This window comes from Triplophysa rosa, linkage group LG4 (genome assembly GCF_024868665.1).
Source record: "Triplophysa rosa linkage group LG4, Trosa_1v2, whole genome shotgun sequence".
NCBI classification, from domain to species: Eukaryota; Metazoa; Chordata; class Actinopteri; order Cypriniformes; family Nemacheilidae; genus Triplophysa; species Triplophysa rosa.
The window spans coordinates 32,397,280-32,413,284 of NC_079893.1; the positions used below are offsets into that span (position 1 = coordinate 32,397,280).

The 16,005-nt window shown below is 38.2% G+C and overlaps 3 protein-coding genes across 3 annotated transcripts in view; 2 read left to right on the top strand and 1 right to left on the bottom strand.

Moving 5' to 3' along the window:
• The window catches only part of LOC130552881 (NLR family CARD domain-containing protein 3-like), a 69,944-nt gene that overhangs the window by 43,665 nt on the left and 10,274 nt on the right, over positions 1 to 16,005 (top strand). The gene's annotated exons all lie outside the window — the stretch shown is intronic.
• On the bottom strand, positions 812 to 3,049 carry LOC130552496 (zinc finger protein 501-like). Its single transcript, XM_057330828.1, has 2 exons — positions 2,884 to 3,049; positions 812 to 2,771 (listed from the first exon to the last, which is right to left on the bottom strand). Exons 1-2 carry the CDS (start codon positions 3,047 to 3,049, stop codon positions 1,699 to 1,701), a joined length of 1,239 nt encoding a protein of 412 aa, XP_057186811.1. The 3' UTR covers positions 812 to 1,698.
• LOC130552497 (zinc finger protein OZF-like) lies at positions 7,924 to 15,295 on the top strand. Its single transcript, XM_057330829.1, has 5 exons — positions 7,924 to 8,041; positions 8,268 to 8,365; positions 13,182 to 13,228; positions 13,376 to 13,461; positions 13,731 to 15,295. The coding sequence occupies exons 1-5, from the start codon at positions 7,924 to 7,926 to the stop codon at positions 15,119 to 15,121; spliced, it is 1,740 nt and encodes a 579-aa protein (XP_057186812.1). The 3' UTR covers positions 15,122 to 15,295.

Consider the following 16,005-nt stretch of genomic DNA (forward strand, 5'->3'; position numbering starts at 1 on the left):
TGCCCACAGTAAATGCCAAGACAAAGACACGCACGCGCACAATCAATACTATGCTACTGAAGTAGGAATATAGAGTGTGTAAATATAGAAATATGTACATTTATATGTGTGAATGTATTGACTTATGTGCAAAGCAGTAGTACCACTACAGTGCAACTACATGATAATAGTGGCAATAACATTAACAGTGTGCGATTGAGATAAGGCTACTTAATTAATAATAATAATGATAGCAGCAATAACATTAACAAATATGCAGATTGAGATTAAACAATTCAGTCCAACTATTCTGTGAAATAGATGAACTAGTCTATGTCCGCTGGTTACCCATTTAGTCCCAGTCGACCAGAAAGTTTTGCGATCGCTTTTATTTCCATATTCTGACAGGTTCTGAGTGAAACAGAATGTTTTTCTCTGCGATTTGATTGGATGTGTAAAAACAACTGTTGCATTTTGAAGTTGAACTGGGAGCAGACTGACAGTTGAAGGGGAGGAGTTAACGGATGCTCCGCCCAAACCATCTAACATACGTCATTTGAGATGGATAGTCACTAGAAGGCGGAAGTGCATTTTTTCATTTTAACTAGATTATGAGGTCACATGAATTTTGAATGACCCACACTGATAAGCTATTGACAATAAATTATGCGATATTTCATGAAAAAAATAGGAACTGTCATTTTTTATTTCACTGGGACTTTAAAGTCACCATGAAACGGAAGTTGCAATTGACTTCTTTTCCATATCATGATGTATATCCGAGTGAAACGGCTTCTGAAATTTGAAAAAAAATGTAGGGAAGGAAAACAAATGATAAAAACAGGAAAACTTTATATCAAACATGATCAAAACATGTAAATAAATAAGACACCTTTTGCTTTTACTCAAGAATGCTAAACTTTCCACTGTTTAAGTTTACTTCACTAACAATCTATTGTTTCATAAAATGTTTCCTCTTCTTCTTTACTATTCATACCTGTACACACAGTTTTGTGTATTGTTGGCTCCTAAGACACAATACAGAATCTCCCCTCATTTGTAAGTCAGTCTACAAAACGAATAAATGAAAATTTACTGCGTTACATACAAAGTGTTGTGCAGTTTAGTTTCAACAATATTCAAAAATAAACGTCACATTTTCTATTCAATGTAACAACAAAGCACCTGCAAAAACCCCAAAACAACAAGGTTCTCACAAGGTAGACAACCCTGACAGCACACATACATCTGGAAGATGTCTATTTAATGTCTGCATTTACATCTGCAAGACGTATTTTTATTTTTTGCTCATCTGGAATGTCTCTGAGACGTCTGCTGTCAGATGTCATATAGACATCTAAAAGATGTCTGCAAGATGTTTAAGATTTTGAATGGATGTAAAACTGCTCTTTCTACGTTTAGCAGATATTTTTACACAGAAGATGTTTTCCAGATCTTTAGCAGACATCTTACAGACGTACTCATGAAGAAGTGGATAATTAAACTGATGACACACAACACAAGTTCAGTTCTATTCATTAATACATGACAAAAACCATGACTTGAAGTGTAAGACCCTACCTGCCCCAATCAAACTGACGATTCACTCCACAGACTACAGAAAATTAATTTCACAAAAACAAAGGAATTTACTACAATAGTAGGCTACAATTATTCCAGATTACAGACACCGTTTATAAAAATACGAAAAAGACGCTACTATGATTCCAGTGCCGTTTGTTCTTCAGCATGTTTCTTCTGATGAGAATTAAAACTTCCTAAATAAGTGAATCTCTCTCCACAGATGGAGCAGTGATAAGGTTTCTCTCCAGTGTGAACTCTCTCATGGATTCTCAAGACATCTGATCGAGCAAACGTCTTGTCACACTGAGAACATTTATAGAGTCTTTCACCTGTATGAGTTCTCTTGTGATTCACTAAAGTGTCGTGTCGAGTGAAACTCTTCCCACAAACACTGCAGTGATGAGGTTTCTCTCCAGTGTGAATTCTCTGATGAACTCTGAAATGACGTTGATCAGAAAATCTCTTTCCACAGTGAGAGCAGACATATGGTTTCTCTCCAGTGTGAGTTCTCTCATGAGTTATCAGCTGAGATTTATGACGGAAGCGTTTATCACAGTGTGAACACTGATAGAGTTTCTCCTCAGAGTGTATTTTAAGGTGTGACTTCAAAGCAAATAACTGCCTGAAGGTTTTTCCACATTCACTGCACTGATACGGTCTCTCATCGGTGTGTGAACGCATGTGTATCTTAACATCAGATGAATGGTAAAATCTCTTGTCACATTGAAGACACTTGTGCATTTTTTCTCCCGTGTGAATTCTCTGATGAGCAACAAGATTTGATTTGGTGCTGAAATATTTGTCACATTGACTGCAGTGGAAAGGTTTTTCTCCAGTGTGTGTCCTCATGTGAGCGTTCAGAGTAGAAGACGAGACACAAGCTCTCCCACACTGCTGACAGTGAAAGTGTTTCTGGTCTCTGTGCTCTTGTGAATGAAGTTTCTTCTCTTGTAAGGTAGGAAAGCTGATGTCACATCTGGTGCAGGTGAAGAGTTTCTGTTCTGTGTGTTTTCTCTCATGTGTCTCTAAACGTCTCTGTGAACTGAATGTCTTTCCACAGGTGATGCAGGAAAGAGTTTGTGCTGTCAGTCGCTGTTTTGATGTAGAGGCCGTTTCTCCATCACAACATGAATCACCGCTCTCATCTGAAACAAACACAACAGCGTTAACAAGAACCTCCAGCACATCTGAAACTACATCAGTGTCCACTGAGAATGAGAAACTTCATTGTACTTTTCACAAGTAACAAAAAAAAAACTATATGAAACAGGAAAACAAATGATAGTTAAATATTATAAAAAAACAACAGAAGAAAGATACCTGAGGGTCTAAAGTCATCATCTTCATCAGTTTGATCTTCCTCTGATTTGGGTTCTGTTTTTATCTCCATGTTATTGCAGTTCAACAGTTTACCTGAAGGAACAAAATCATCATGATTCTCATCTTCATCAGTCTGTTCTTCCTTCACTGTGGTATGTGTATCCATCTCCATAAGTTTCCTGCAGTCCAACAGTATGACAGAACACATGTTGAGTGGTCTGGTGTTCAGGATCTGCTGTTCTCCAGCGTTACAGACAGAATCCAGAGACTCTGTGGAGGTTTGATCAGTAGATTCATCCTGATTCAAGGTGTGATTACTGTCACACACAGTGTCCTGAGCGTCTGTGGGGTTTGACTCGACCTTTACCACAATCTGACAAACACACAACACATCATCAGCACTGGAGCTTTATATAGAATATATGTGTGATGTCTCACTTTGGTTTAGTTTGACATGAATGACAGTATAAAAGCAGTAAATGATGTTGAATGTGTCCAAACCTCAGTGTTGAGTTCATCTCCTCTTGTCCTCAGCTTTTCCTCCAGTAACGCCACCTCTTTCTTCAGCTGACAGATTTCTGTGATGAAATCATCAATATCCAGCATGGACAGATCAGTTCCCACTGATTTACAGCACATCTGTGACGTCATCCTCAACATCTGACATACACAACACTCTGTTTAAAACACTCAAGAGAGAAAATCAGAGTGATGTGAACACGCAGCGCTTCGCTTGATGTTTGACTTTCTTTCTTTCTTTAGTGGGTTTATCGGCGGACTGAAGAGCTGCAGAGCGACTCCTGCTGGACTGGAGACACAACACACTCAATAGACGGATGAGATAAAACCACAAAGACTTTCCCTGAAACGGTTTGAGTTTTGTGTGTACAAGCATGTAATCACAATGAACCTTAAAAGACCACAGAACCCGACAACTGTGCATTTAATATTTATTTTCAAAACCGCAAAATGCTGGCAGTACAAAGTCCAGTTGAAGCCAAAATTGACGTTTTTTATTTTTGCATAATCCGCTTTTAATGCTTCCTTAGGTTCGATGAAACCTGAAAAAAAATGTTTGGCCAAAGAGCACACTACAGCATATAATAGGGAATATGTTTTTGAATACACAAAAGAAAACAAAAAGCTTGCAGGACATAAATCATACATTGACTACAATTGTATCTGTTAATAATTGTGCTCTATTGTGATAATATTTTCATGCATAAATAAGTACATGCATACAATGTTTTTAATACATCATCAAGAATGTCAATGGTCCAAAGTTACTTTTAAGACTGTAACGTTTCTGGATTACTGATCCTCGTAGAGATTCTAAGATGAATCCAGTGCAGTTTGTTCATCAGCATTTTTCTTCTGATGTGTCTGGAAACTTACTTAGATTCACTCCCCCATTTAAAGTCGGCATGAAATGGAACAAAAGTCGGCATTTTTTCGTATCGGGACGTATACCCGAGTGAAACGACTTCTGAAATGAGAAAAAAGTGTAGGGTAGGACTTGATTTCATCCACTGACATCTGATTGGGTCGTTAAAAGGCGAAATATTTGAGTCATTGCAGCCCCGCCCTCGCGCCATTCCTCGTGACCAGAAGTGAAGAGGTCGTTTCCAGAGGGGGAGGAGGTTAACTTTTTTGATTAAAGATTATAGAGCAATTTTTTTTTTAAATAATGATGTGCACGGAAAAATAATTCATAATAATACTTCACCACCGTGTAAAACAATTAGAATGATAATTTTTAATTTCATGCCGACTTTAAAACTTTTGCCTGTTTCCATATAGGCGGCTGCATATATGAAAAAAACCCACCTAACCCTAAAAAAATTCTAGCAAAAGCTGTTCTCAGCTGTTTTTTGTAGTATTAGGTGTCCTTAATAACATACTAAAAGTTTACCAAAGTTTGACCACTAGAAATGTGTAATTTTCAAGATGGCGTCCAAGATGGGCAGGAAGCCCTTAAAATATCCTAACTCCTTCATTATTTGACCTAGCCAAGTAATCTTGGTGTCTAACCCTATGTTGTCTGGGTCTATGAATCCACTGGACTTGTCTAAATTGCACTGACATGATTACAAATTTATGGAATACATGATTTTGTGAGATTACTGTAAGGTTTTATCTTTGTTTGGGGTGAACCAGAGATGTAAACGATTTAGCCTATGTCATGTAACTCCTACTCAGTACGTGTTTATGGACACATTTTTTGCTTAAACACAGACTTGACATTCAATGTAAAAGTTATTGCACCCAAAAGTAACTTAAATTGGAGTTGTATAACTTTGATCAATAACAACTCTGAATTATCCCGAACAGAGGCCTGTGTATGAACCCTCTAAAATGGTCACTCGTTTAAATTTGAATAAGGTAATACATATGTAATGCATCCTCTATAGATGTTGTTAGTATAAAGGTGGCATTATACTAAACCCAACAAAACTAAATTCACAATTTTCAGCAATTCAGAAGATGGTGGAAGAGAATACTGACATTTGATATTGCTTGCCTCATTGAAATGTTGTTGGCAGCACAGTGTATACCATTTTGCTCACACAAAATTCATTCTTGACTACTTAAACTTAACCCCCCCCCACCCAGATTTATAACACATGAAAAAGGCCAACAATGTAAGTGTGTTAAGAGAGGATGACACTGTTGAATTAGCTTGAGGAAAAAGTACACTCCAAATGCAATTTTGACCATGAGTCATGTTGTTGTAAACCAGGAAACTTGCCCTATTTGCTGTAAAAACGTAAGAGATGGCTCTGATATGGACTACCATGCATGCCTGCTTGTGGACCATGTCAAGTTGGGAATTGTGAGAATCACTATAATCAACCTCTATGGGAGGAAGAGTGTGACGACTAATGGTAAATCTAGTGAAGGTCACAGTTCAAAAAAGTATAAAAAATAAACCAGAATAAGAGGAAACAACTGAAGAAAATAGAAAAAGTTATGTATCAATAAGAATAGTATTAAAAAATATATAAAAAACAAACGCAAAAAAAAGCATTATAAAAAATGTATGAAAAAATAAAACACAAAAAAATTAAAGGGGTTAGCGGAACTGAGCCTTCACGTGGCAGCCCTGTTTTGACAAATTTTACAGTACCACACAGTTCTAATGAATTTATTCTTTATTGGAATCTAAAGAATGGTTATGAACCACAGAAATCACCAACACTAGGCAAAACGATATGAGAAAGGAGAGATATGCAATTACTTAAGGGAAATTGTACTTATTTTTCGCATAAATATGCTTGTAACCAATTGCTTTAATATATAGTTGTACTTGTAATCACTTATCTATCATGCAAATATGCTAATTAGAATATTACATGGCCAAAACATGTATCAGGCACCAGTATTCCTGGTTTAGGAGGAATACAAAGAAGTAATGGTCATTTTAAGGACCTGACGGCCACCATTTTGAAAATGGGGCCTTTCTTGGAGTCAAGCTTTGGTAAACTTTAAGTATGTTTTTAAGTACATCTGATACTACTGTAAACCACTGAGAAACCTTTTGTTAGAATTTTTTGGGGGTCAAGTCATATTTGCAGCTGACTAATAGTGAAAACGAGCAGGAGCTGTACGCATCACACTTTCCGGGACGTTTATGTTGACGATCTTTCGGTGCTGTAATTATCTAGGGCCAATCGCGATTCATTTGAATCCCTTCCCATACCGAAAAAGTATATATAGAAATATTTGTAATCAGTGTTGGGTGTAACTAGTTACTAAGTAATTAGTTACTGTAATTTAATTACTTTTCCCTTGAAAAAGTAAAGTAAGGGATTACTCTTATTTTTCTGTAATTTAATTACAGTTACTTTTGAAGTAATTAAACTAAGTACTTTGTGTAATATATATGTGTGCAGAAGAGGAATTGACATCAAAATTCAAAGTCTAACTTTAAAATCTGTTCTTTAATGTATAATTCTCACATTTGTAATACTTTGGTCAGTTAATAATACTACTTTATGTAGTTTATATTATTTATTTGAAAGAATTAAAAGAGCCCTTTCGTGCCTATCCTTGAATCACTTAACTAATCAAGGTTGATATAGGATATAGAAAGTAATTAGTAATAAGTAACTAAATACTTTTTGGAGAGAGTAATTTGTACAGTAATCTAATTACACTATTGAATATGTAATTAGTAACTATTAATTAATTACTTTTTCAGAGCAACTTACCCAACACTGTTTGTAATATAAAAACATTACAAGCAGATTAATGTATGATTTCCACAGATATAAAAATATATGTCAAATACTTGTACATATATGCAACATATATTTCAAAATATTACAAAATGGCCGTTTTCATATATGTCACAAATATGTTCCCAAATACATAAATATATGAGTCATATAGCCTAGTTAAAGAATACATGGTGTTCATATATGGATTAACATATTGATCATTACCATGATATTCATATCATTACTATACATTCATACACATTAAGCATTTACTGCCTCAGATTTGATCGTTGTAAGGTTAAACAAAACATGCATGACCCACATTGACTGGTCAAAAACCTAATTTAAGTTTATGTGACATGGCGCTGAAAAGTCATTAAAATAGAAAACAGTTATTTTAATTTGTAATAATATTTTGCAATATTTTTATTTTTGTTTCAAAAGGTTAAAAGATTGCATGTATTATATTTAGATAGCTCAAATTTTGTTGAATAAAGCTTATAGTTATAATAATTCTTAATGTATTAAATTAAACATAATTTGAAGTTGTTAAGGAAGGTTAGCTACGGGACATACACACCAAAAATATTTGACCGCACCATCCCCCTTTCACACTTCGACAAGTGAATGTAACAATCGTCGTGAATCTAGTGTTGAGTGTGTTGTGTCTCCAGTCCAGCAGGAGTCGCTCTGCAGCTCTTCAGTCCGCCGATAAACCCACTAAAGAAAGAAAGAAAGTCAAACATCAAGCGCTGCGTGTTCACATCACTCTGATTTTCACAGTGTTGTTTGTGTGTATTTTGGTGTTTAGTTGATAGTCATGACGTCACAGGCTGATGGGATGTGCTCCAGACACACGCAGGACTCGGAGCTCAGCCTCACTTTACTCTGTTATACTGACACAAACCCCACAGACGCTCAGGACACTGTGTGTGACAGTAATCACACCTTGAATCAGGATGAATCTACTGATCAAACCTCCACAGAGTCTCTGGATTCTGTCTGTAACGCTGGAGAACAGCAGATCCTGAACACCAGACCACTCAACATGTGTTCTGTCACACTGATGGACTGCAGGAAATTAATGGAGCATCGAAACACAAACCACAGTGAAGGAAGAACAGACTGATGAAGATGAGAATCATGATGATTTTGTTCCTTCAGGTAAACTGTTGAACTGCAATAACATGGAGATGAAAACAAACCCAAATCAGAAGAAGATCACACTGATGAAGATGATGATGTGTATGTCATCCCTTCAGGTATTTTCTCTTTGTTTTTTAAATTATTTACTTCATTTGTTTTCTGTTTCATAAAAGTTTTTTTTTTGTTACTAAAACGTACAAAAGTTTCTCATTCTCAGTGGACACTGATGTAGTTTCAGATGTGCTGGAGGTTTTGTTAACGCTGTTGTGTTTGTTTCAGATGAGAGCGGTGATTCATGTTGTGATGGAGAAACGGCCTCTACATCAAAACAGCGACTGACAGCACAAACTCTTTCCTGCATCACCTGTGGAAAGACATTCAGTTCACAGAGACGTTTAGAGACACATGAGAGAAAACACACAGAACAGAAACTCTTCACCTGCACCAGATGTGACATCAGCTTTCCTACCTTACAAGAGAAGAAACTTCATTCACAAGAGCACAGAGACCAGAAACACTTTCACTGTCAGCAGTGTGGGAGAGCTTGTGTCTCGTCTTCTATCTGAACGCTCACATGAGGACACACACTGGAGAAAAACCTTTCCACTGCAGTCAATGTGACAAATATTTCAGCACCAAAAAATCTTGTTGCTCATCAGAGAATTCACACGGGAGAAAAAAGCAGTGTCTCAATGTGACAAGAGATTTTACCATCATCTAGTTAAGAACACATGCGTTCACACACCGATGAGAGACCGTATAGTGCAGTGAATGTGGAAAAACCTTAGGCAGTTATTTCTTTAAGTCACACCTAAAATACACTCTGAGGAGAAACTCTATCAGTGTTCACACTGTGATAAACGCTTCCGTCATAAATCTATCTGATAACTCATGAGAGAATTCACACTGGAGAGAAACCTTATCACTGCAGTGTTTGTGGGAAGAGTTCACTCAACATATAACTACTAACATCCAGAGAATCACACAGGTGAAGAAAGTTGGAAAACCGTTTTCAGCCAACGACCCTGCGTCTGTGTGGAAAGGCCTTAAAGACATACCAACTACAAGCCACCATCCCCCAATTTTGCAGGCAATCACACCTGGTCAATGATCTGAATGACTTTTACTGCAGATTTGAAAATGCTAACTTTACACCTCACCCAACTCTGACATTCTCTCTACACAACACCTATCACCTTCAGTCACCCCACCTCCTGCACTTCAGATCAGTGAAGAGGATGTGTGCCGAGTCTTTAGGAAACAAAAGACAAGAAAAGCACCAGGCCCAGATGGTATCTCCCCAGCCTGTCTTAAAAGCTGTGCTATTCAACTGGCCTTCATCTTCTCACAGATCTTCAACAGATCACTGGAGCTGTGCACAGTTCCTTCCTGTTTCAAGCGCTCCACCATAATCCCCATCCCAAAGAAACCCAAAATCACAGGACTGAATGACTACAGACCCGTCGCTCTCACATCTGTGGTCATGAAGTCATTCGAGAGACTGGTACTGGCCTATCTGAAGGACATCACAGAACCCTTACTGGACCCCCTGCAGTTTGCCTACAGAGCAAACAGGTCTGTTGAGGATGCAGTTAACATGGGGCTGCATTTTGTCCTGAAACATCTGGATAGACCAGGGACCTATGTGAGGATCCTGTTTGTGGACTTCAGCTCTGCTTTCAACACCATCATCCCATCACTGCTCCAGACAACGTTAACCCAGCTATCTGTTCCTGGCTCTATCTGTCAGTGGATCACCAGCTTTCTGAGCTTCTGTACACCAATGACTGCACTGCCCAGGACCCTTCTGTCAGACTTCTGAAGTTCGCAGACGACACCACACTCATTGGTCTCATCCAGGATGGTGATGAGTGTGCGTACAGACAGGAGGCTGAGCAGCTGGCTCATAACAACTTGGAGCTGAACACGCTTAAAACAGTGGAGACGATTGTGGACTTCAGGAGAAACCCCCCTGCGCTCCCCCCTCTCACCATCATGAACAGCACTGTGGCAGCAGTGGAGTCATTCAGGTTCCTGGGCACCACCATCTCTCAGAACCTGAAGTGGGTCAATCACATTGGCTCTGTCAGTACAAGATCCGTTCTGCGCATGCGCGTAATTACGTAGTTGAAAACGTCATGGTTTCCCTACACTATTGCTATCACGCATGCGATGAAACACTTGACGGCCAGACGGCACAACTGGCAGCATATTTTTGTAGGCTACATTGTGTTTTTCATTTAACAGTTTCACGGCGGGTCTATTTTGATGTTTTTAAATGTAGCTTACGCTATGCATTACGATGTGTTTATGTGGTTGCTAATCCAAAATAATAAAGGAGTTGTTACATGAACATACACGATTTTTGTTACATGTGGAATAAAGTCTGAGTCTTTCTGTCACTGCAAACCTTCAGTTTCCTCCATACTCCCCTTTGCGATTCAATGCTGTATGGCATTAGGCCTACTTAACTTGCCGTGTTTCGATCTGAGGTCAGTAGTATTGTCAAAGCCAGTTTAAAAAAAAAAATTAAAATCTGCTAATATTAGTTAACTTTAAATTGAGTAATTTTGTATTAGTATGGGTCTATATAGACTAATATATCTATCTATATAATCTAAATGAGGAAAATAATCCCTTCAATGGTGTTTACAGAAGACAGTAAGGAACATAATATGCATTTCTGCCTAGACTATCTGCACTCACATGAAGAAAGAACTAGAAACAAGTCTGGGGAAACGTTACAGAGTATTTCAAACTGACAATGGAAATGACTTGAAAGAACGCGTAGTTTGCACACACAAGTGACATGCGACCAGAGGTGGACAGTAGTGAAATACATTTACTTGAGTATTGTACCCAACTACACTTTTTGAGTATCTTTACTTTATTTACAAAGGTGCGCAAGCGTGGAACAGATCGTGCAGTGTCGTAAATCGTCTCAAAACAAAATTATCATTTGCGCATGCGCGTTTTCTACTACATCATTATGCGCATGCGCGGACGGATCGTGCAGGCACCCCGGATCGTGTACTGACAGGCTCCATTGCTAAAAAAGCCCAGCAGAGGTTGTACTTCTTACATCAGCTGAAGAAGTTCAACCTACCACAAACTCTATTAAAACAGTTTTACTCAGCTGTCATAGAGTCTGTCCTCTGCACATCCATCACTGTCTGGTTTGGCTCAGCCACAAAGTCAGACATCAGAAGACTACAGAGGACGGTTCGGACTGCTGAGAAGATCATTGGTGCTCCCCTGCCCACCCTCCAAGAACTGTCACCAAAATAAATTCCTTGTATGTGCAAACATACTTGACAATAAAGCTCTTTTTGATTCTGATTCTGAAATGTTCTCAGTGTGACAAGACGTTTGCTCGATCAGATGTCCTAAAAACCAATAAGAGAGTTCACACTGGAGAGAAACCTTATCACTGCTCCATCTGTGGAGAGAGATTCACTTATTTAGGAAGTTTAAACACTCATCAGAAGAAACATGCTGAAGAACAAACTGCACTGGAATCATCATAGTGTTTACTTTAATGTGCTCTGTGATGAACTGACCACCTGACCAGTTATTGCCGCTGAATGTTGTTGTGTTTGAAAAACAAACTTATTGTGATCTACTTCATGAGGCTTACGATGCTGTAAAAGTGTTACAAGAACATGTCTTTAAGATGAAATAAAATCAATATAATTAAGATTAAGATGTGCATGTGGGAATAGAGTGCCTCTTAAATCTAGAAATATATTTTTATTTGAAAATATTTCATTTGGAACATTTAAGTTTATTAGTAAAATTCTGATGGTGAAACTTCAATTCATTCAAAGCAAACAGTGGCATATATTGGCATTAGAGGTGTAGATCTCCTTCCTTCAGCTTAACAAACATGATGTATATTGTCAAGTTAAATGCATCAGTTTTACATATTTTTAGTTTTTATTACTAACAGGAGACGACAGAATCGCATGAGAACGACTAAGATTAAATATTGTGATCATATTTGTATCTTTCGTTATACAAGAATAAGATCGTTAACTTCTTAAATCAGTTTTGAACAAACTTTTTGGTTTCTGCATTGAATTTTAGATCAAATAGTTAAAAGAAAAAGTGCGTTTCAGTGAAGTGGTGTACATGTCGTATGCTGGTTTGTTTGTAACGTTGTGAATGTTTTTATAGCAACAAAATGAGCGTTTTCGCTTTATTGATTACTGGTAAAACTATGGTTTTACTACAGCGACCATTTTTAGGTTAACTGTAGAAGCAGTTTATTTTCGTAATGGCCATGATAAATTAAGTGATTAATGCAGAGTTGAGTGTCTGAATCTCTTAAGAGCTGGTTTAGATAAACAGATCTTTATTTATAATTCAACGAATATCCCTGATGTGACGCACTCCTGTGCAGTAGATGGCGACATGAACCTAAACATGTTGGTTGAGACCCGCCATTAAAGAAAAGAAGAAGAAAGAGTGTTGAGTGTGTTGTGTCTCCAGTCCAGCAGGAGTCGCTCTGCAGCTCTTCAGTCCGCCGATAAACCCACTAAAGAAAGAAAGAAAGTCAAACATCAAGCGCTGCGTGTTCACATCACTCTGATTTTCTCTCTTTAGTGGTTTAAACAGAGTGTTGTGTGTGTGTGTTTGTGTTGAGATGTTGAGGATGACGTCACAGATGTGCTGTAAATCAGTGGGAACTGATCTGTCCATGCTGGATATTGATGATTTCATCACAGAAATCTGTCAGCTGAAGAAAGAGGTGGCGTTACTGGAGGAAAAGCTGAGGACAAGAGGAGATGAACTCAACACTGAGGTTTGGACACATTCAACATCATTTACTGCTTTTATACTGTCATTCATGTCAAACTAAACCAAAGTGAGACATCACACATATATTCTATATAAAGCTCCAGTGCTGATGATGTGTTGTGTGTTTGTCAGATTGTGGTAAAGGTCGAGTCAAACCCCACAGACGCTCAGGACACTGTGTGTGACAGTAATCACACCTTGAATCAGGATGAATCTACTGATCAAACCTCCACAGAGTCTCTGGATTCTGTCTGTAACGCTGGAGAACAGCAGATCCTGAACACCAGACCACTCAACATGTGTTCTGTCACACTGATGGACTGCAGGAAACTGATGGAGATGAAAACACAAACCACAGTGAAGGAAGAACAGACTGATGAAGATGAGAATCATGATGATTTTGTTCCTTCAGGTAAACTGTTGAACAGCAATAACATGGAGATAAAAACAGAACCCAAATCAGAGGAAGATCAAACTGATGAAGATGATGACTTTAGACCCTCAGGTATCTTTCTTCTGTTGTTTTTTTATAATATTTAACTATCACTTGTTGTCCTGTTTCATATAAAGTTTTTTTTTGTTACTTGTGAAAAGTACAATGAAGTTTCTCATTCTCAGTGGACACTGATGCAGTTTCAGATGTGCTGGAGGTTCTTGTTAACGCTGTTGTGTTTGTTTCAGATGAGAGCGGTGATTCATGTTGTGATGGAGAAACGGCCTCTACATCAAAACAGCGACTGACAGCACAAACTCTTTCCTGCATCACCTGTGGAAAGACATTCAGTTCACAGAGACGTTTAGAGACACATGAGAGAAAACACACAGAACAGAAACTCTTCACCTGCACCAGATGTGACATCAGCTTTCCTACCTTACAAGAGAAGAAACTTCATTCACAAGAGCACAGAGAGAAGAAACACTTTCACTGTCAGCAGTGTGGGAAGAACTTTAGCTCCTTTTCTAATCTGAACATTCACATGAGGACACACACTGGAGAAAAACCTTTCCACTGCAGTCAATGTGACAAATATTTCAGCTCCAAGGGAAGTCTTGTTGCTCATCATAGAATTCACACGGGAGAAAAACCGTACGCGTGTCCTCACTGTGACAAGAGATTCAACCACAAACCTCATCTGAAGAAACACATGTGTGTACACACCGATGAGAGACCGTATGAGTGCAGTGAATGTGGAAAAACCTATAGACAGTCATATGATCTGAAGGTACACCAGAGAACTCACTCTGAGGAGAAACTCTATCAGTGTTCACACTGTGATAAACGCTTCCTTAAAAACTCTTATCTGATACGTCACATGAGGACACACACTGGAGAAAAACCTTTCCACTGCAGTCAATGTGGCAAATATTTCAGCTCCAAACAAAGTCTTGTTACTCATCAGAGAATTCACACGGGAGAAAAACCGTACGCGTGTCCTCACTGTGACAAGAGATTCAACCACAAACCTCATCTGACGAAACACATATATGTACACACCGATGAGAGACCGTATGAGTGCAGTGAATGTGGAAAAGCCTTTAGACAGTCATATGATCTGAAGTTACATCAAAGAATACATTCTAAGGAGAAACTCTATCAGTGTTCACACTGTGATAAACGCTTCCTTAAAAACTCTTATCTGATACGTCACATGAGGACACACACTGGGGAAAAACCTTATGTCTGCTCTCACTGTGGAAGGAGCTTTTCTGATCAACGTCATTTCAGAGAACATCAGAGAACTCACACTGGAGAGAAACCTCATCACTGCAGTGTTTGCGGAAAGAGTTTCACTCGATATGACACTTTAGTGAATCACAAGAGAACTCATACAGGTGAAAGACTTTTCAAATGTTCTCAGTGTGACAAGACGTTTACTCAGTCAGGTGTCTTAAGAATCCATGAGAGAGTTCACACTGGAGAGAAACCTTATCACTGCTCCATCTGTGGCGAGAGATTCACTCAGTTAGCAAGTCTTCGAGCTCATCAGAAGAAACATGCTGAAGAACAAACTGCACTGGAATCATCATACACTGAAAAAAATGAAACATTTGGAAACTTTGGATCAACCTAAAAAAATTACTTCAACTTATTTTCTTTTGTTATATTTAAGCTTTGGTTTAAACTTTAAATTGTAACTTTATAATAATCCAAATGTTTGGTCCAAAGTTTCCAAATGTTTCATTTTTTTCTGTGTATTTTGATTAATATAAAATTAAAATGTAAAGTTTGAAATAATAAAATTGGCTGTAACAAATTACAGTATTTTTGTTGGTCCAGAGTTTCATTTTTTTCTTACATTAGCAATAGATCAAATTATTTCAGTGAAATTTAAGATGTCCTGTACTCTACAGTTTGGTTCTTCCTGTCTGGTGAACGTGACGCTTCTGTTTAAGCTTTAGCACAGAATGTCTCTCCAGATATTCTCCACTATTCCACCCTCAGTTTTACAGACCATTCTGCTACAACTCCTCCTGATGGACAGACAACTTGTGACTATGCAGCTGTTGTTCTGTGAAAGATTGTGAGCATTGTTTACATTTCCAGATGTGCCCATGTTAGAATGTGCAATTAAGAATTAAGAAAGGCAGAAGGAAGAATGTTTTGTAGAAGTGTGTCTTGAACAACAAGGTCACTGGAAGGAGGACATGCTATGGATTTAGAATCCTTCTTCAACCTTAAATTAGCGTTTAAAAAATACACCCAAGCCTTAAGAAATGGGTGGCCCAGTTTGCAGTCACCTGATTCAAGCTATAGATATTTAGGGATGCCGCAAACTCACCACTGAAACGATCGCCGTTTCACTTTCGGTTTCAGTTTTAGCAGTGACCTCGGGAGGTCGCATTCGAGGGCTGTGTACGGCATCAACCGAGGCTGTCTCATTTCAAAAAAGCAAGTAGGACACTCCGAATGCAGCCTTCTTTCATAGGAATTTGGAGGATGCTAGAGACAACCCAC

Excerpts from the sequence above, each read along its gene's own strand:
- LOC130552496 (XM_057330828.1), bottom strand. The coding sequence starts at position 3,049 with ATGGATACACATACCACAGTGAAGGAAGAACAGACTGATGAAGATGAG. Across the intron at positions 2,772-2,883 it reads TGATGACTTTAGACCCTCAG|TGGACACTGATGTAGTTTCA; the intron begins GTATCTTTCTTC and ends TCTCATTCTCAG.
- LOC130552497 (XM_057330829.1), top strand. The coding sequence starts at position 7,924 with ATGACGTCACAGGCTGATGGGATGTGCTCCAGACACACGCAGGACTCG. Across the intron at positions 8,366-13,181 it reads TGTGTATGTCATCCCTTCAG|ATTGTGGTAAAGGTCGAGTC; the intron begins GTATTTTCTCTT and ends TGTGTTTGTCAG. Across the intron at positions 13,229-13,375 it reads ACAGACGCTCAGGACACTGT|GAAACTGATGGAGATGAAAA; the intron begins GTGTGACAGTAA and ends GATGGACTGCAG.